This window comes from Rhinatrema bivittatum, chromosome 8, assembly GCF_901001135.1.
Source record: "Rhinatrema bivittatum chromosome 8, aRhiBiv1.1, whole genome shotgun sequence".
Taxonomy (NCBI): Eukaryota; Metazoa; Chordata; class Amphibia; order Gymnophiona; family Rhinatrematidae; genus Rhinatrema; species Rhinatrema bivittatum.
Genome location: NC_042622.1, coordinates 73,315,520 through 73,336,884, shown reverse-complemented (window position 1 = coordinate 73,336,884; position 21,365 = coordinate 73,315,520). Strand labels below are relative to the sequence as shown.

Here is a 21,365-nt window from a genome sequence, read left to right as displayed (position 1 = left end):
TGCCCTCCAGGCCGTCCACGGTGCCCCCGGTGATTTCTTCGATTTTCTTGGAGCCTCGGCCGGAGCCTTCGGGTATCCAACCCCCTTCTCGTCCTACAGGTCAGTCTGCTGATCCTTATGACACCTGGGGTGATGATACTTCTTCAGACACCAATGACTTACCTTCACCTCCCTCTCCTACTGAAAGTAGAAAGCGTTCTCCTCCAGAGGACCTTTCTTTCATTAATTTTGTGAAGGAAATGTCGGAATTGGTCCCTTTTCAGCTTCAGACAGAGCAGGATGATAGGCACCAGATGGAGTTGCTCCAGTTCCTGGATGCCCCTAAAGTGATCACTTCCATTCCCATTCATCAAGTTCTTCTTGACCTCCTCAAAAAGAACTGGGAAAACCCTGGATCCATTGCCCCAGTCCATAGAAAAGCTGACACTACCTATTTAGTGCAGTCAGCCCCCAGCTTTCAAAAATCTCAGCTCAACCACCACTCAGTTGTGGTAGAATCGGCTCAAAAGAAAGCAAAAAGGACAAAGCCTCACTCATCTACCCCTCCTGTTAAGGAACACAAGTTCCTAGACAATATTGGTTGACGAGTATTCCAAGGGGCCATGCTCATCTCCAGAATTGCTGCTTACCAGCTGTATATGACCCAGTACAATAGGGTCATCTTCAAATAGATACAGGACTTCTCTGAAACCCTGCCTGAACAATTCTAAGACCAGCTTCAAATCCTTGTCAACAGGGGGTTTGAAGCAGGAAAGCATGAGATAAGAACAGCTTATGATATCTTCGACACCTCTACTAGAGTGTCTGCAGCTGCTATTTCAGCAAGATGATGGGCCTGGCTCAAATCTTCTGACCTTCGCCCAGAAGTACAAGACGGGCTTTCTGACCTACCATGTGTAGGAGACAATCTGTTTGGTAAGCAGATGCAGCAAATAGTGGCTGAATTAAAGGACTATCATGAGACCCTTAAACAGCTCTCATCGATACCTTCCGACTTCCCCTTAAGACAACCCTTCAGGAAGGACTCTAAGAATTCATTCTTCCATCCAAGGAAGTACTATCCTCCACCAGCAAGGTCCCGAACTACGAGACCTTATCAAAAGCCTCAGCCTCGCCAGGGCCGAAAGCAAAAGCCACAAGCACCTCCCCAGCCGGGCCCTGCTTCCGGTTTTTGACTTTCACTTGGAGAGCAGCAGTCTGATTCCTCTGCCAAGCATACCAGTGGGAGGTCGATTGTGCCACTTTCACAACATGTGGCAATCAATCACTACCGACCAATGACTGCTAGCAATCATTGCTTAGGGTTACCACCTAAACTTTCTTACTCTTCCACCGGACTCACCACCCTCTGCAGGTGTGGAGAGTATCCGACCACTCTGTCCTTCTGGAGCAGGTGGTTTCCCTTCTTCTCCACTTAAGAGTAATAGAACCTGTCCCACTCTCGCAGCAAGGCTTAAGGTTCTATTCCCGGTACTTTTTGATCCCCAAAAAATCTGGGGGGCTTTGTCCAATTCTGGACCTACCTGCTCTCAACAAGTACCTCCAGCGGGAAAAGTTCAAGATGGTAACCTTGGGCTCGCTTCTACCTCTTCTACAAAGAGGAGACTGGCTCTGCTCTCTGGACCTCCAGGACGCATACACACATTGCGATCACTCCAACTCATCGCAAGTACCTCAGGTTTTTAGTAGGCCCAAAGCACTATCAATATTGAGTGCTTCCTTTCGGCCTAGCATCTGCACCACGAGTCTTCACCAAATGTCTCGCAGTTGTAGCAGCTTTCCTCAGGAAAGGTGGTGTGCACGTCTACCCCTATCTGGATGACTGGTTAATCAGGGCTCCAACCCAGCAAGCCACTCTGTCATCCCTCGATTTCACTCTACACACTTTAATTTCTCTAGGATTTCTTGTCAATTACAGGAAATCCTATTTAACCCCATCTCAAAACTTGTCGCTCATTGGGGCAGACTTGGACACTTTACAGGCAAAAGCCTTTCTACCTCGACAACGAGCACTAACACTCGTAGCCCTCGCTCACCAGTTGCAGTCTCAACATAGAGCAACAGCTCACCAATTCCTCATCCTGCTAGGACACATGGCTTCCTCCATCCATGTTACTCCAATGGCCCACCTGGCCATGAGACTCATGCATTGGACTCTGAGGTCACAATGGATTCAAGCTGTTCAGCCTCTGTCGCAATCCGCCAACCATTGTCCACATTGTCACTCAGTCTGTCTCTCACCTGGTGGAAAGATCAGACCAATCTCCTCCAGGGACTGCCCTTTCAAGTGCTAGATCCTCAACTCATTCTCACCACCGATGCTTCCAACCTCGGGAGGGGAGCCCACATGGACAATCTACAGACACAAGGATCTTGGTCTCCACAGGAAGCCAAACATCAAATAAACTTCCTAGAACTTCGAGCAATGCGATATGCTCTCAGGGCTTTTCAGGAACGCCTATCAAATCACGTCATCCTGATTCAGATGGACAACCAGGTGGCCATGTGGTACATCAACAAGCAGGGAGGCACAGGCTCCTTCCTCCTGTGTCAGGAAGCTGTGCAGATTTGGGCGGAAGCGCTCTCCCACTCGATGTACCTCAGGGCCTCCTACTTGCAGGGCGTGGACAATGTCTTAGCAGACAAATAGTCGCCTCTTCCAGCCACACGAGTGGTCTCTCAACCCCTCGTTAGCGACCTCAATCTTTCGACAATGGGGATACCCCCAGACAGACCTCTTTGCGTCCCCTCAGAACCACAAATTGGACAATTATTGCTACCTTATTTGGAGCGAGCGCTTTCAGCCCAGAGATGCATTCTGCTTTTCGTGGGCAACCGGTCTGCTCTATGCATTCCCTCCACTTCCTCTTCTTTCGAAGACTCTTGTGAAGCTACATCAGGACAAGGGAACCATGATCCTGATAGCACCTCACTGGCCACGCCAAGTGTGGTTTCCCATACTCCAGGATCTCTCCATCCGCAGGCACATTCCCTTGGGAACGGACCCGCATCTGATCACTCAAAACAATGGATGCCTACGCCATCCCAATCTTCAAGCCTTGTCCCTGACGGCATGGATGTTGAAAGGTTAATCCTTCAACCACTTAAACTTTCAGATTCGGTTTCTCATGTCCTGATTGCTTCACAAAAGCGTTCCACAAGAAAATCTTATCCCTATAAATGGAAAAGGTACACATCATGGTGCACTTCGCAGTCCCTTGATCCCTTTTCCTGTCCAATCCCAAGGTTTTTGGACTATCTCTGGCATTTGTCAGTCAGGTCTAAAAACATCTTCCATCAGAATGCATGTCAGTGCGGTAGCCACCTTCCATAAAGTGTTGGGGATGTCCCTATAATCAGTACAACCCCTCGTAACACGATTTTTAAAGGGCTTGCTCCATATCAAGCCACCTTTACGTCCTCCAGCCCCTTCTTGGGACCTTAACCTGGTTCTTGGCTCATGAAACCACTATTCGAGCCCCTTCACTCCTGTGACCTAAAATATCTCACATGGAAAGTGATTTTCCTTTTAGCCATCACTTCAGCTCGCAGGGTTAGTGAGTTACAGGCCCTGGCTACCTATCCTCCTTACACTAAACTCCTGCAGGACCGGGCAGTACTCTGCACTCACCCTAAGTTTTTACCCAAGGTAGTTTCGGAGTTTCACATTAATCAATCCATCATACTACCTACCTTTTTTCCCAGGCCCCATTCCAATCCAGGGGAACAGGCTCTGCATACCCTTGACTGTAAACGGGCTCTAGCTTTCTATCTAGACCGTAAACTTGCCCACAGGAAGAGCACTCAGTTATTAGTCTCTTTCCATCCCAACAAATTAGGGCAACCTGTGGGTAAGCAGACTCTCTCCTCCTGGTTGGCGGATTGCATATTTTTTTGTTACCGGCAAGCAGGCATTCCTTTTCAAGACAGTGTTAAAGCACACTCTGTGAGGGCCAGGCGACTTCAGTAGCACACCTAAGATCAGTGCCGCTTCCTGACATTTGCAGGGTGCCACCTGGAGCTCTCTCCATACCTTCGCAGCCCACAATTGCTTGGACAAAGCCAGAAGACAAGATTCCATCTTCGGCCAATCTGTCCTGTGTAACCTATTTCCAATATGATGTACCAACACCCTTCCGCCTGCCCAGTGGGGTTCAGGATGCCCTCTACCAAATTCCACCCCAGTTGTTGTGCCTGTTGCACGCCGTTGGGTACATTTGGTGCATGTTCGGACATCCTCAGCTCGGTACTCACCCATATGTAAGGACTACCATCCTGCTTATCCTGTGAGAAAGCAAGTGTTGCTTACCTGTAACAGGTGTTCTCACAGGACAGCAGGATGTTAGCCCTCACGAAACTAGCCTGCTGCCCCGCAGTGTTGGGTTCATAACGTTTTGTTTTTTTATTTTTTCGGCACTGCCTTTAGCTATCAAATAAGATTGAAGGGGGACCCCTGCTGGCTGCAGGGTTGGTGCCATGCTGGGCATGCCCAGTAGGGGCCAGTCAAAGTTCTGGAAACTTTGATAGTCCGTGATTGGGCTCCATCCTGATGATGTCACCCATATGTGAGGACTAACATCCTGCTGTCCTGTGAGAACACCTTGTTACAGGTAAGCAACACTTGCTATCTGCTGAAAACAGAAATACTGAGGAATGGAAAGCGGTACCAGACTCCTATAAAGGGATTGATGTCAGTGTTGAGCTTTTTTTTTTCTCTGTCTCCATCTGCTGCAGGGGGACCTAACCAAACATCTGGACTGGTCTGGCATGGATAATAAGGAAAGCCATGATTTTACTATCAAAGAAGCCATATAAAGAATAAATAAAGATGGGCAATGTTGAGAAGGCCACAGCAAAAACTGGCTAGAAGGGACTGTGCAGCTACTACTGTGAGAAGGGCTAAGAGTTTCAGTGGTGGACCTGATATATCAAACTCCTCAATTCGACATACTGAACGAACTGTCCTGATGGTTCGAGGAGTGGAACAGAACACAAAGTTATTTTAAAATTTTTTATTTAATTCCAGACCCATCCCCCCAAAAAGCACAATTCCTTGAGGCCTTTATTAAAGAGAATTTATTTGAGTGGTTCTTTACAAAGATTGCTGCAATATGAAAGTCATTTTTTTGATAGAAATATCAAGCTGTCTTGTCAAACACACTGAATTAACGAAAAAATATATTTCGGAGCTCACAGAGCTTAAAAAGAGTGAAGATTATCTGCAACCAGACAAAAATGATCACTGCGCTTCCTATGTACCACCTCGCAGTGGCATGCAATTTGTTTGCATCTGCACAAGATGTGCCCTTTGATATGCAAGTGCAGTTACAATTTTGTTTGGTACCTTAAACATAGCAGAATACACTATGTACAACAAAAACTTCCACAGACATTAACCCAAAAATTATAGCCCCTAGTATTTCATCCTTTCTTGTAAGAATAATTTAGCGAATAACCAGTCTTTCCTACTTATACAAAACACTATGAGCTTCAGAAACCCTACTTCTGATATCAACCACTGGTAGTAGTCTACATTTAGTGAAATGTAGAATGCAACTGGTGAATAAGAAAGGCTTATGAAACAAAGTATTTCTCAGCTGCCCTTTACAGAAAGCACTTTATAAAACTTTAATTACCTCCTCAGTTTCTACAGATCACATTATCCAATGTGGTCTAAATGTACATAAAACTGTAAGGCAGAACAAGAACTCAAGAGCTGGAATGCTAGTTAGGAAGAATGGAAACACTGCATTCCTTATATCTGTTTATTTTTCAAAGGTAACAGAAGTGTACACAAATGACATTACACCCTTTCCATTTTAATAGTATCTAAATAAAAGAACTTGGGATGACTTCTGCCAAAAAAAATAGCTATATACAAAAATGACTATATCATTAACACATTCATCGCCGGACAGGAACCAGTAATTGAGTTGCTGTCATGGAATCCGGGAAAAGGCTGTGATAGGTTGGAAGAGGTACATATGCTGCTGTAATCATTTTACCTGTTGAAAACAAAAAAACCAAAACACCAGATTGTTAGTTACATAGACCATTATTGCAAAAGATTCCTCTTTCAACTAGAGTGCTTAAGTAGCACAACAAAAGGTTTTGTAAGGATGCAATACATGGGGTGGAATATGTGGCCTTGTACAGAATGTTTGCATGAATGTTAATGGACCCAAAACCCTGTTATAAATTGTTCTGTTCACATTCTTTTGCTGTGAAAATTAAAGTGGGATAGTTTGTACATGAAAGAAAACCTAGTGGTGTCTCTCAGATCACCACTAACATTAATAGTGATGTGAGGATCAGGAGTCTGTTAGAAACATAGTTATCTAATTTTTATTGAGTTTATTAACTACAAATGTGCAAGATACTTAATACACAGTATTGACAGATAACTGAATAATGGAGGGTCATAACTCTTTCCCAACTCTTTTAATCAATCTGAATGTTAAGTTTATAATGTTCAGCCACGTGTAGCTAAGTTACAATGTTCTCTTATCAATCAAATTTCCTTGTACCAGAGGAAACAAGGTGATATACTAAATTATTCATATTATAAAAGTTCTGGAAAAGGGAGCAATGAATAAGGTAATCAAATATGCAAAATTATTCAAAGCTGTTAAAACATGAACAGATTGTGAGAAGTTGCAGAACAACTCTAAGACTGGGTAACTGGGCATCTAAATGGCAGATGAAATTTAATGTGGACAAGTGCAAAGTGATGTAATAGGGCACAATAATCCTAATGCTAAGTATACAATATTAGCTTCTGTATTAGGAGTCACCACCCAGGAACAGGATCTTGGAGTTTCAGTGGACAATATGTTGAAATCCTCAGCTAAATGTGTGCAGCAGTCAAAAAATCAAATGCAGTGTTAGTAATAATTTGGAAAGGAATGGAGAACAAAATAGATGATATATTGCATCTATATTAATCCACAATGCGACTGCACCTTCAGTTATGTATGCAGTTCTGGTTGCTCCATCTCAAAAAAGACAGTGGAAGTAGAAAGGTACAGAGAAAGGCAACAAACATAATGGGAATGGAACAGCTTCCTCATGAAGGAAGATTAAACAGGTTAGCACGCTTCAGCTTGGAGAAGAGATGTCTGAGGAGGGATACAATAGAGGTTTATAAAATCCCAAGTAGGATAGAACAAGTAAATAGGATCAGTAATTTTCCCTTTCAATTAGCACTAGGGGTCATGCAATGAAACTAACAGGTAGCAGTTTTAAAACAAATTCTTCACTCAATGCACAATCAAGTGATTTTATGAGTGTGTGATCAAGGCATCTAGCACAGCTGGGTTTAAAAGGAGTTTAGACAAGTTCCTAGAGGAAAAGTCCATAAACCATTATTAGCCAAGCAGACTTGAGAAAGCCACTGCTTAACTCTGTGAATGGTCAACAAGAAATTAATCTACTCTTGGGTATCAGACACTTGGATTACCTGCTATCAGATAGGATGCTGAGCTCAATAGACTTCTGGTCTCACCCAGCATAGAGCATCTTATGGAGATGTGTTTATGCCTGGGGGAATTCAGCAGAGTCTGCACATAACTGGCATTGTGGGCATGCAACAAAGGGAGACCAGCATCAGCACTGGCCCATATGGGTTGGGAAGGAGGTTCCCTCTACTGAGAGCATGTACGCACATAGGTTGTGAACTCCATGCACACAGCAAAACAACGCAAACAAGAAATCCCAATATTTGCATTATACTGGCTTGTAGTATACAAATTTGAACTTGGCTTATAAAAAGTTGCACAAAAAGAAAATTCTGGCAGTCAATCTTTCAAAAAGTTGACGGAACATTGGTGGGGGTGGGATGGGTGGGGGGAGAGGTGTTACAGGATCAGGCCAGGGAAATGGGAAGTGTGTGTGGAAGAGAGCACCTTATAATGTATCAATACAATACTCCTGTGGAAATTCTGTATCGAATACATTTTATTCTGAATTGCATTTTAAATGAATTCAAAGACAGTGATTTAGGTTGTCATATTTTCACAAAGTATGTAGAATTTTAAAATAGTTTGCAGAATTCAATTTTTTGCACAGAATTCTACCAGAAGTATGGATTGGAAATGCATGGGCTAGACACAAAAGTTCTTAGTGGAAGACAATCACAAAACAAATAAAGCCTCTGACAACACAGCAGGAAGGCAGATTCTCCTTTTTTGCTGACACTTTCTGGGTTAGCCTTTTTACGTTTTCCAACATATAGAATGTTGGAAAGAAGTAAAATGAATCTGTGTGTCTGTCCATCTGTCTGAGGGTCAAATGATTCTCCAAAGAAGAGAGGGTCAAACTTGGCTCCCCTGAAGAAAGTGGGAATATCTTTGACATTAGTATTCACCACTTAGGAAAAGGACATAGGCGTCATTGTAGATATGTTGAAATCCCCTGCTGAGTGTGCAGCGGTGGTCAAGAAAGCAAACAGAATGCTAGGAATTTAGGAAAGGAATGGAGAATTAAACAGAGAATATCACAATGCCTCTAACACTCTATGGTACAACCACACCTTGAGTATTGTGTGCAATTCTGATCACCGCATCTCAAAAGAGATATGCTATACAGGAATGCCCACACATGCCCAGAAACACCTTCTGGTTTGTTCTGAGCTCTGAGGGTTTTGGCAGTTTTAGATGTCGTCACCCATTTAAGTGGCTGATTTATCCTGCTGTCTACAGAGAACTCCTGTTGCAAGTTAGCAACTTTTTCTCCCTATCAGCAGGATCACCAAATTAAGATTTAAGTTAATTGTAGTCCTGTAAATCAGCAGACATAAGCCTGGGAGCTGGGACATGTTGAGGATGTTGAGTCATATGACCATTGTAGTTTCACACCCTTGGCTCATTTTTGTATGACACAGGCCCACTGGTAGAATCAGGCCAGTTAGACTAAATATGTACATTTGTTTCATGAGTCAGCTGAGACTTTCTGAAACTCACCCAGGTGAATCTGACCTCCAGAGTACCCTACCAAATTCACCAGCTTCCACTGTTCTTAAAACAAATGTCTACATTATGGTTCCTGGAACCGCCATGTGGTCCAACTCTGGCCTGGCCCTTCTGGCCTGTATAAGGGCAAAGGCCTCTGCCAACAACTTCCACTCCCCTGGATCCAGATGCTAACTGCTGAGATAGTCCGCCTGCATGTTGTCCACTCTGGCCACGTGCCACGCCGCCAGTCCCGCCAGATGGCTCACCACCCAAACAGTTTCTGCATCACCAGGCGACTCTGTTCCACCTTGACAAATGATTCATGCCACAGTTGTTGCATTGTTCAAGAACACTTGTACTGTCCTTCCTTGAATGAGAGGGAGAAAGGCAAGAAAGGCTTTGCTAACTATTCTGGTCTCCAATCGACTGATTGACCAAGATGCTTCTTCTGGTAAGCGTCGTCCCTGGGCAGTTTTCCCTTGACAAATCGCCCCTAACCTTTGAGGCTGGCATCCGTGATCACCACCACCCAGTCTGGTACCTCGAAGGTTCATCCCTTTCTCCAAACTGGGACGAGACAGCCACCATGAGAGACTGGACCTAGCATCCCCCTAAAGCAGTAATGGAAGCTGAACTTCCTCCGAAAATGGATTCCAATGGGATAAAAGGGCCCCTGTGAAGGAGTCGCAAGCGAACAAAGGCCCATGGAACTAACTCCAGCGTAAACGCCTTAGAACCCAGGACCTTCAAATAGTCCCAGACTCTGGGAACTGAAAGTCGCAGAAATCTGAGCACCTGATCCTGCAACTTGACCATCCTCTCCCATGGTCAGAAACACTTTCCTGACTTGAGTATCAAACAGAGCTCCTAGATATTCCAATGACTGGGATGGCTCCAAGTGACTTCGCCACATTCATCACTCAGCCCAACAAATGCAGGAGCTGCATGACCTGTCAGACTGAATGATGACACTCCATTTCCGACTTTGCTATGATGAGCCAATCGTCCAGGTTCAGGTGCACCAGGATTCCTTCCCTTCTGAGTGCCATCGCCACCACCACCACCACCACCTTCGTGAATGTCTGCAGCACAAAGGGCAGGGCCCGAAATTGGAAATGCTCCAGGAACTTCAGGTGGTCTGCCCTTATGGGAATGTGTAGGTAGGCCTCCGTCAAATCCAATGATGCCAGAAACTTCTCCTTGTGCACTGTCGCTATCACTGTCCGCATTTCCATCCGACAGCGTGGCACCTGGAGTGCTGTATTGACCCTCTGAAGATTGAGAATAGGCCGAAAAGTTCCTTCCTTCTTGGGAACCACAAAATATATTGAGTACCTTCCTTGTCCGTGCTACTGAGAGGGAACCGGAACAATTGTGTGCAGGTGATGTAAAATTCCCCCGCATGCCTCCCGCTTGGACAGGGAGATGCAACGGGAGACCACAAAGGCTTCCCTGAGTGGCTGAAAAAATTCTAAGACGTAGCATCTCTTATCACCTTCAGAACCCATTAGTTTGACGTGATCCTGGTCCACTCCTTGTAAAAGAGGGACAGTCTCCTTCCGATAGCCTCCAGAGAAGTGGACCCAGCTTGCCTTCACTGGACAATCTTACTTCACCCGACCCCCTTGCCAACACCATCACAGGGAGTCCTTTACTGCGCTCAAAAGGACTGCTGCCTGCCCGAGTCCTGCTTCTGCACCATAGGCAAAGAACTTCTGCTTGATCGAAATCTCCTTGCATCTCGAAAACAAGTGCACGGCAGAAAAATCTTCTTGGTGGTCTTATCATCGGGTAATTTATTTACCCTCAATTCCCCCAACAGCTTCATCAGTTGCTCCAGATCCTCTCTAAACAGCAATTTCCCTTTAAAGGGGAGGTTACACAGCTGGGCTTTACACCACATATCCGCTGACCAATCGTGCAACCACAGAAGCCTCCATGCTGCAACAGCAGAGACCATATTTCAGGCGGAAGTCTGAACCATGTCGTACAAGGCATCAGCCACATAGGCCACTCCTGCCTCTATGCGGGCAGCCTGAGTGGCTTCGTTTGTTGTCCCTGACACCTTCTCCTGTACCTTCTGGACACAGCACAAGCAGGCTCTCTGCATCAAGCTCCTGCAGACCGCCTCATGACGGCTTAAAGCCGAAACCTCAAATAGCCTTTTCAAAAGAACTTCCAGTTTCCTATCCTGGATATCCTTCAGAGTGGGGAATTAATGGACGCAGTTCCACCTTACGGAATAATCTCACCACCCTAGGATCGTCCCCCTCAGCAATCAGGGCATCCCCAGCATCCTGCACAAGATCCACCAAAGTGATCACAGGGTCCTTGTCCGGATCCCCAATCTCCCTGTAGTTGATCAGGGTCATCTGCTTCATCCATGTCCCCATTGTCACCAGTGGAACGCCCGAGGAGTCGCAGAATCCCCCCCCCCCCCCGAACCTGATTGCTTATCAGTCCTAGGCTTCTTAGTCACCCGAGTCTTCTGGGGGAGAGACCGCTTAGATCCTGCCTCCATCTTGGAAATAGGCCTTATGGAGAAGCAAGACAAAATCTGTGGAGAATTCTTTAGTATCAGTGGAATACTGATTTTGATCTGCATCCCCCTGGACCTCTTCCCCTTCCTTGTCACCAACAGGTCACTGATCAACGGGAAAGTGTGGGGGAGGGGAGTCCTAAGGCTCTCGCAGCAGCCTGGTTCCTAACATGCGGAGCTAAAATGGCCGCCATCTCCTCAGCCCCACCCTGGTCTCCTGCAAGGGCTGTCGATCTCGTGGCCCGGCTGCCCCCTCAAGGGTCCCACGGAAGTCCCAACCCCTCCGGAGACACAATCAGCACAAAACGCCACCGTGTTTAGGCACACATGCTTCGCGCCACAGCCGTGAAACGTTTGTGCGCTGAGCGGGAGGCGCCATCAGCTGCGATCGGGTCTAAAAATAGCACCTGCTGCAAGAAATTGCTGTCTGAGCGATCCTCACGCTTTGACTGTTCAGGCACCTGGCCCGGCGGTCGGCAGAAATCTAGCCCCACTCACCCAACACTGCCTCCTGGCAGTCAAGCCGATCAGCCGACAGACCGCCATCTCACTCTTGCTTTTACTTTTTTTTTTTTTTTTTTTTTTTAAAGAGGCACACATATAAAACAGTAAGCAAGAAGAAAGAAACCCGAATACTTCCCTGCTTCTGAATGTTGGTAGCTGACTGCTGATGATGGTGGGGACCCAGAGGGGGTGAGGGAACCAGGAATCCTGACTTTCACCCCTCCCCCCCCCTCTAATAGACTAGGGTCAAGCTAGACCAAGGATCACCAATCCCCCGCTCACCCTGCTCTACCCAAGGGAAGGCCCACAAAGGAACCTAACACCTCAAGAAGCCTTCCTGCTAGGAGTTTTCTTTCTTCCCTTTTAATTTACTCTTGGAAATCCAGATTACAGGTTTGCACCTCTACCATGTGCTGGATCACAAAAATACCTGGGGACTGCAGGTTGCACTCTCTGTTATGCAGCAGTGCCCGAAAAGTTTTTATTCTCTGCCTCCATCTACTGTTAGGGATCCAAAACCCGCTAATCTGGACTGATCTGGGGTATGCACAGGAAACTACCATATCACTTTACTGAAACTATGAGCAGTTCTGAATGCTGTAAAGGCTTTCAGAGATCAAGTATTCGACAAAATTGTCCTGGTGCAGATAGACAACCATATTCTGCCTGAATAAGCAGGCAGGAACAGGTTCGTCCTGTATAGGAAGCTAATAGAGTATAGAGTGGAGTCTTTTTCATGTGGCGACTCCAATGTTTACTCATTTGGCAGGGAAAGACCACAACTTGGCAGACAAGCTCAGTCAGATGTTAGACCTCTTTGAGCAAGTTGTGGCAGCTGCACAGGAAGTCCCCATTCGATTCCAGAAAAGCCTTCTAGACTTTATGCTTTGTGAGCAATACTCCCATGTCACTGCGGTCAGATGACATCACCCACTTATGCAGATCCTATTTGTCGACAGAGGTGCCTTACAAGCTGCTCCCCTTGTCTTCTTACCCCAAAGATTAACAAGTACAAAAATAGAATGTACTCAAAATGTAATGCAAGAACCCATCACTGCCTTCTACAATTGTTGGAAACTATTCCCAAAGGCATGTCTCTGCACAATTTCCCTATCTCTTAAAATGAGATAAAACTATCACACACAAACACTTTTTAGTAGTGATATAAGTAATAAAAATAAAAAAATCCAAAAAGTTATACTTGACAACATTAAATCGCCAAGTGTTAAGTCACACTCATACTATTCGAGGTTTTCCTGGGCTATCCAGTCAATGAAAAATGTAATAGTGAATATATTAGTACTCTTTGAATTTTAACAAGCTCTAGTCAGTTATTTATTTACCTGCAAACCATCTTCCATGTAATGCATTTACTGCTGCAATCGCTGCTGCTATTGAAGGGCATTTTACATAGACATTACCCTGAAACACAGAAATTACGCATTTAATATAAAAGGAAAGTCATTGTTTAGTTAATCAGCTTACTATTCTACAGAACTGCTCTTGAAAGAAGCCACAATGCCCCTTGCATCTGAACAATCATTTGCATACCTGTATATTCTGACACTCAAGTATAGCATGTTTGCTTACCTGTAAACAGGGTTCGCTGAAGATAGGATGAATTATCCATGATGTGAAGGACATATGTTGGCACCAAATGGACCCATCTCTCAAAGTGTAATAAAGGTTTTACTGAGCCATGTGCAGTGGTTCCCATGTATGGCACACTGATTTGTGAGTTCCTCAGTCTTTATTAGAGCTTAACCTTAAGTGAGGTACTTGATTTTCCAGGAAGGAGGGGGTAATAATCATAGCTAATTCATCCTTCTGTTTACAGGTAAGCAAATTTGCTTTCTACTATTTCCCCTGTAAATAGTTACCCAGTTTCCATTTGTTCGTGTGTTTTTCCTGTATGCATCGTTTAACTGTTCTATGTAATGGCACTGCCAAAAAGTTCTATGTAATGACACTGCCAATAAGTTTTAAGTTATCTGTAAACCGACACGATGTGCAAATGGTTGTCGGTATATAAAAACCTACAAATAAATAAATAAATACATCAACAAACAACTCAATTAGCTATGACACAAGAGGAGTTCTAAGGGATGCACAACAGAACAAACAGCAACCTGGCCTCATCAGTGAAGAGCAGATTACTGAACAGGCTGCGAAAAACTGCTTGTCCAAAACTACTGTCACTTCTTGACATTCTCCAGACAGGAGTGGGATGTGAAGGTGTGCACAGATGACCAAGTTTTTGTATTCCTCTGTTCTGACATCCTTTCTGTTCTGTTTTATTGTTGCATTTCCTTTGTTTTTTTGGAAGCTCTTTGGTTAAAAAAACAAAAATTGTGAATGATGCGGTTGTAAATGTTTCCTAAATTTGTCCAGACTTAACTCATTACAGATCATATTGGAAAACTGAGGACAGCGCAGAGGTATATAAGAGGTGACATCAGCGAGCCTGTTATTTTGTCTCCATCTGCTGGTCAGAGGGCATAACCCGTTCGTCTGAACTGATCTGACTGGACTCAAGGAAAGGAAATTATCAGGTAAGAACTTGGCTACTGCCATTCCAAATCCACTGGGATCAAAAGACATAAGCAGCTGAGAAGCTTGGCAAAGGCTGAGTCCTTCTCAAATAATACACCAAGGCTCTCTTATAGTCCAAAGAAAGGAGAGCCTGCTGACCTTAATGCATATATGGCCTTGGAAAAAAGGTAGGAAGATGATTGATGATGAAAGGTGATGCTTGGGATCTTAATATCTTTGCTCAGCTTATGAAGTCTCCATCTGAATGTCTGGAGTAAGCTACTTTTAAGTTCCTTGTGTGGAAAGTGGTGTTTCTAGTGGCTGTGACATCTGCTTAAATGGTCAATGAATTACAAGCACTGATCTCTTATTCACTGTACCTTTTTTTTTTCTCAACTGGGTGGTCGTGTGTACTCACCAATCAATTGTCAGTTGACCTCAGAGGGATTAAACAGACTGTGCGCCATTTGTTGAACCAAAGAGCAATCATGTGGCAAAAAAACTCAGTTGAGATGGTCCACCAATATGTTTAAGGCTCCTGGATGGTAGGTTGCCTGCAGATGTGGTCTATAACAGAGCCCACGACCACATCTGGACAGACTCCTGGCATAAGACTATAAACACAACCACTTGATTGTCTGGATCAAGATTCTCTTTCCCATCAGTAGATGAAAGAAAGCCTTCAGCACCTACAGAATAGCACACAGTTTTAGGAGGTTGATCTGAAGATGACTTTTCAGTAAGGACCATATTCCCCAAGTTCCTGCTGTACTGGTATGAGTTTTTCATCCCCTGGAGGCGGCCTTTGCTGAAACACTTGAGGAGGTGGAGATCACAGAGGAAGGCCCACATAAGACTGACTTTCAACCACCACAGAGATACTTTCATTTTGATGGTCACCGTGATGGGATAATGGCTGCTGCAGCTGGTCCAACTGACATCTCACTGCAGACCTCTACAGTTCCACCCCATCATAGGGACTGCATGAACAGCAGCTTCCAAATGATCAAGGATGATCAAGATTGTTCTTACTGATGTCTGGTCTGGCTGCAGGAGAACCTTCACTAGGCCCCCCCTTAGCTTTGAAGACCTTTTGTCCAGGAAGAATGCCTGTTCCAGTACAGAATCTATCCATATTACTATCACTGAATTCTCTGGACAGGAGTAAGGTTTTGACTTGGCAAACTGATTAGGACCCCCATAGATTGAAGGAGTTTAATGAAATTTGAGGGACTCCAAAACTCTCAATTGGGATGGACCTATCAATCATCCAGGTAGGGGAAGATGCAGATTCCCAGATGATGAAGGTGTGCTGCTTCCACTGCCAGGCACTTGGTGAACACCCTCAGAGCTATAGATAGGCCAAAGGGAAGAACTTTGTACTTGTAATGAACTTCTTCCATCATAAATCCAAGGTACTTTCTGAGAGATGGATGGATTGGGATGTAAGCATATGAATCCTTGAGATACAGGGAGTAGCCATGGTTCAAATCCTTCTGCCACTTCTTGTGACCTTGGGCAAGTCACTTCACCCTCCACTGCCTCAGGTACAACAGATTGTGAGTCCTCTGGGGACAGAGAAATGCATACAGTACCTGAATTTAATCAACTTTGAAGTGTCTAAAAGGCGTAATATAAAATAAATAAATAAAAATCTATCTAATCACCAGACCAAATGAATGGGGAGAATTGTGTGGAGGGAGTCCATCTTGAATTTCTACCAAACCAGCAGTTTCTTCAGCTTTTGTAACTCCAGAACAGGTCTCAGCACCCCCTCCAACCCTGTTTTCTTGCAGATGAAGTAGTACCCAGAGTAAAACCCGTGGCCTTGCTCCTGGGAAAGAATTAGTTCCATTGCCTTCTTCTAAATGAGCAATTCCAACGCCAGTCGAAGCCAGGCATTCTGAGATGGGTTCAAACTGAAGACCAAAAACCACTGGATGGTGGAAAGGCGAAAGAAACTTAAGTTGTAGCTGCATTTCACAATTTTCAGGAGTCTACAGTCCCTGGGGATCATCCCCTTCACTGCCCCCCCAATCCCAGAGGTGGTAGGGAGTCTGATTTGAGATCCCTCAAAAACTACATCCAGGTTTCACATGTGACTATGATGGGCCTTAGGTTGACACCTTTCTCACTGATGCCCCCTGGCAAGAAGCTGCTGCAGGACAGGGGCAGTTCAATGACATTGATAAGAGTGGAAGGGGCATCTTTGAAAGAAAGAATACTTGTCCATAAGCGAAGTACTGATGCCTGGAGGATGGAGGTTTGTCACCTTTTTCGGTTGACAGACTGAATAGTAGTTTGATGCTCCTAGATCTGACCTACAATTTCTTTTGAACTTGTCTTCAAACAAGTTATTTCCTGTTCAGGGAACATATGCCAGCCTATCATGCATGTCTTGAATGTAACAAAACCAATCTGTGTGCCCCAATGGATGATGCTGAAGTCCTGGCCACAGTGTTGAAATCATTAGATGTTTCTCTCATTCCTCTGCATCCTCCACCACTCTACGGACCACAGCTTGCTCTGGGTCTAGCGACTCCATTAAAGGCTTTAGTTTCATGACACACTTATGCAGGGACTGCACCATGTACCACTGGTGCACTCGGCATAAAACTCTGAAAGACTTTCTTCCTAAAGTCTCCATTAGCTTTGGGTCTTTACCCAGAGGAGTACTGGAGATCTCAAGTCTTTTTGACTAGCTTGAGAGCCGATTCCACAAAAGAGTGGTGAGAAAGCTGAATCACACCAAAACCAAGGGTTAATTGCAGCCTGTACTTTAAATCAAATTTTCTGGCTACGAGCAGGCAAGTAGTAGGTTTCTATCACATCCTGGACTGATAGTCTTAGAGAAACTTCTGAACTGGAATTGCCAGAGTGCACCGGAGGTTGTAGGAACTATACCAGCCCAATAATCTCAGTCCTCAGGTCCGCCTCTTTCTTAACACTGATGCCCAGAACATTGCCAACTTATCCAAAAATCTAGAATACCAAGGTCTCTGGTGGGGAGGAGTGCTGTGGTCAGTCAGGTGAGGGCCAATGGAATCCCAGTTAAAGCCTTCTCAGAACTTGAAAACAGGGGAATGCTGACCCATGGAAACCAAGGCAGAGACCTCTGTTGCGCCTTAGAGGACATGCCGAGGAGGAAGGCTGACCTAGCAGAAGTTCCTTCCTATCCTCCAATTCACAGTGGGATCCCTGATCACCAGAAGCGGCTTGCCAGACTGTTGGGGGCTAACGTATATTGCTGGCAACTCTTGTGGTGGAGCTTAAGTCAAGGAAATACCTCTCACATTTTAGACAGGAGAGGTTCCAAGGTTCTTCTCCTGTCTTCAGGAGTCAAACAGGCAAAAACATTCTTTGTCAGCTCACTGGGCCAGAGTTGGAGAAAACACATCCTCTTCAGAAAACCATATAGGATCTTCCTCACTTTGCTGAAAAAAGCTAAAGTATTCCGCTCCAAGGAGAGATTAGACCCAGAGGCGCTCCATGCCAACAGGGCTGGACTCCATGCTGGGGCCTCTGGTGTGGTCTTCTGGATGAAGAACTTTGGTTCCCCATGCCAAAGCTGTCACCAAAGACTTAGGAGTCTGCACTGGTATCTCAAGTCTATGAGCCAGCATCATCTTGGAGTGGGTTCTCTGTGACAATGCAATGGATAGCATCCTGGAGAGGTTGGAATCCAGGTAGAAAAGATAGATAACTGCAATGGGTCTTTCTGTGCCATGAATGACAGTATTAACTGTGCCAAAGCCCCAACCATCCTAAGCACCAAGAATGGGCTCCGAAAAGCCCTATCCTGGAGATTGGTCTCCCTCAGGCACCTTCTTTTGTCTCTCTTCTGGAATCAGGTGCTTAACTACCTTGCTTGACTCTGAGCCTAAGGTATATCCGGCACCACATTGGGGGAGTGCCTGACTATGAAGCAGGGAGAAGGAACTACCGGGTCAATCTGGAACCACCAGAATGACTTGGCCAACATGTCAGGCAGGGTGATGAAATGACAAAGATTGCCAATCATGGGCCAAGGTGGAAACATATCCAAGGTTTCTGCTCTCGGCCAATCCAGAGGACTTCGGATTTCTCCTGCAACTGAAGAACTGGTGAACCTTGGTGTTTTTGCCCGACACCATCAAATTCATGAAGGGCTGACCCACCGGTTGACAATGAGGTTGAAAGCTCTGGAAAGAAACCACTCTCCTGTATCCAGAATGAGACAATTGAGATAATCAGCTTGCACGTTGTCTTCTCCTGCTATGTGAGAAGATAGTTTTCTGCTAAAAGAAGAAGCATGGCCATCACCAAGGAGATCTGCTGGCTTCAGGTTCCCCCCTAGTTTATGTATGCTACTACCATGGCGTTGTCGGACATCACTCTCACCACTCATCTGAGAAAGGGTCACAAATTCGAGGAGTGCCAGATAAATTGCCTAAGCCTCCAGATGGTTGATGGGTCACTTCACCTCCCCACTGGTCCACCGGCCTTGTGCTCTGAACTTCTGACAGTGAGCTACCCATCCAGAGAGACCCATGTCTGTGGTCACATCAAATCTATCCCCCCATCAAATGCTCTCAATCCAGCCACCACTGAAGACTCTGTGTGACTTCCACTAGAAGAGGCAACCTCATTGAGTAATCTTGATTCTGGGGATTCCACTGAGCCAGCAAGGTTCTCTGAAAAGGGCACATGTGTGCTCTCGCCCATGGAACCAAGTCCAATGCTTCTGCCGTAGAACCCAGGGCCTGAAGGCAAAGCCATACCGACGGAGCCCAAACTGTCTGCAACCTTCTGACCTGATCTTGCAATGTCTGCATCAACTGTTCTGGAATATCTACCCATCTGATGGACATATTGAATTGGGCACCCAAGTACACAAGGTATTGAGATGACTGCAGATTGCTATTGGCCAGGTTGATAACCCAACACAGCTTCAACAACAACTGTATCATCCTCCAGTAAGCCACCTGGCTCCCTTCGAAGGACTTTGTGCGGATCAACCAATCATCCAAATATGGATGGACCTCACTTCCAAAGGGAATTCCTGTCTTCTGGCAAGCTGGGATCTTTCAAGTCTCCTTATACCTTTGCTATCTTCACCGACAGGTCCCCAAAACAGAAGCTGTCCTCTGACCGGCAGCTTAGTTAAGTTGGAGAAGATATTCAAGAGCAATCAAAGAAGCCTAAAGAAAACCAGCCATCCCTCATGTAAACTAGCTTCAGCCTCTGTTTCCAGGAAGGGCTGAAATTCCAGGCAGAACAGGCTTCTCGGCAGCGTACCATAGAAAACATCCTCTTCCAGAGAATGTTCAGCCAGCATCTCACCTTTCTGGAGCAACTCTCATACCAGAACTAAAACTCTGTGGAAACTTCCTGTAAGGGATAACACCCACCAGGGTAAGGCGGCATGATTTCTAACCGTGGGGAAGATGCAGTTAGCACCATTTTCAGACCTGAACTGGTTAAACCAGCAGAAATCACTGCCATTGTATCTTTAGAAAAATTGATTACCACCTTGGTTTCAGTTGCTACAGATATATGTCATTGTACTCAGGCTTGAGATACTTTGGTCTCCTCTCACACAATTCAAAGTTAGATGATTTAGATCAAATGATGAAACAGCTTCAACTGGTTCAGAATAATTTGGTTCAAGGAGACATTGTTAAAACTAAAAACTGGAGAATTTGAAAAATGCTCTCAAATATCTAAATTTGAGAATTTTGAATTTCCCCAGAATGAATTTGATTTCCCTGCGAGACCAGTTTAAGAAATTTCTTATGGATGTTTTGAAAATTGCCTCTGAAACGTTGCCTATTTCTAAGATTTTACTTCTGTTGGAAAGAAAGAAGATGCTGGTCAGGGTAATCAAGCTTTCTCTGCAGTGTCCTCAGATCTCTCTGCATTTCTGGAGTCTTCAGGAGAAGATCATTTGCATGGACTGTTAAACCTTATTAGTTTCATTTTTCCTTCTAACTGTGATTATGATTCTTAGATTATTTCTTCGTAAGAGAGAGTTTTTGTATTTTGGCCCAAAGATTTGGATGTACCCGGATATTGCTAGATCTACTCAATGTAGAAAACATTTTTTAGATTTCAGTCAAGACGTCAGGCAAATAGGGGCACAGATGATAATACTTTATCCCTGTAAATGCATCTTGAATTTTAATAATGTAAGATATGTATTCTTTGAACCCTCACAGTTGAGAGTATTTTTGGACACTTACATCTGTAGATGCTGCTTCCTGATGTAGTTACTGTACTACTGAGGAATAGTCTGTTGGTTGTTTCTTTCCTCTTAGTTTTGCCTTTTACCATTGCCTGTTAAATAATATGCTCAATAGAACCTTGGATCTCCATTATTACCTGGTACTAGGGTCTATGGTAACTGTTAGTTTTCTTTATTGATCTTGATAATGTAATTTTTGCTTTGTTACTTTTGACTATTATCGCTGTTCAGATATTTTGAAATTTAATAAAATATAAATAAAAACCAAAAACAAAACCCACCCACCAGGGCTTTCAGTTCTTGCCTCCAAGAAACCTAAACACTGGAGCAGTTTTTGGGACCAGAGACAGTTCCCGCAGTTGTGCCCAAGATGCAAAATCAGTGCCACTGCCATTGTAAAAATGGGAAGCCAGACTGCTCCACTGAAACAGCGGATACCACCCAGGCCGAACTGCATCCGTTGGCCAGCTAGAGGCTGCTTCTCACTCTCCTGTACACCAACATAGCTGCTATTCCCACCCATTCAAACTGCAAGGGGGAAGCACACTGCAGCTGACCCATCTCTGAGCACTATCTACTGGTGAAACATGCCGCCCCTGGTCTGTTTCGTCTTAAT

The 21,365-nt window shown here is 44.9% G+C and overlaps 1 protein-coding gene across 12 annotated transcripts in view; it reads right to left on the bottom strand.

Annotated features, from left to right (window-relative positions):
* Window positions 1–5,053: 5,053 nt before the first annotated feature.
* RBM39 (RNA binding motif protein 39) overlaps window positions 5,054–21,365 on the bottom strand; it is a 267,063-nt gene continuing 250,751 nt past the window's right edge. For 11 of the 12 annotated variants that reach the window (XM_029611511.1, XM_029611510.1, XM_029611513.1 and 8 more), the window contains 2 exons: window positions 13,338–13,416; window positions 5,054–6,005 (listed from right to left, as the gene is read on the bottom strand). In XM_029611511.1, coding sequence (XP_029467371.1) covers window positions 5,905–6,005; window positions 13,338–13,416 — 180 coding nt within the window. In that variant the 3' untranslated portion in view covers window positions 5,054–5,904. Of the gene's footprint in view, window positions 6,006–13,337; window positions 13,417–21,365 lie in introns of those variants that run through there. The other variant, XR_003858117.1, reaches the window with a different exon arrangement.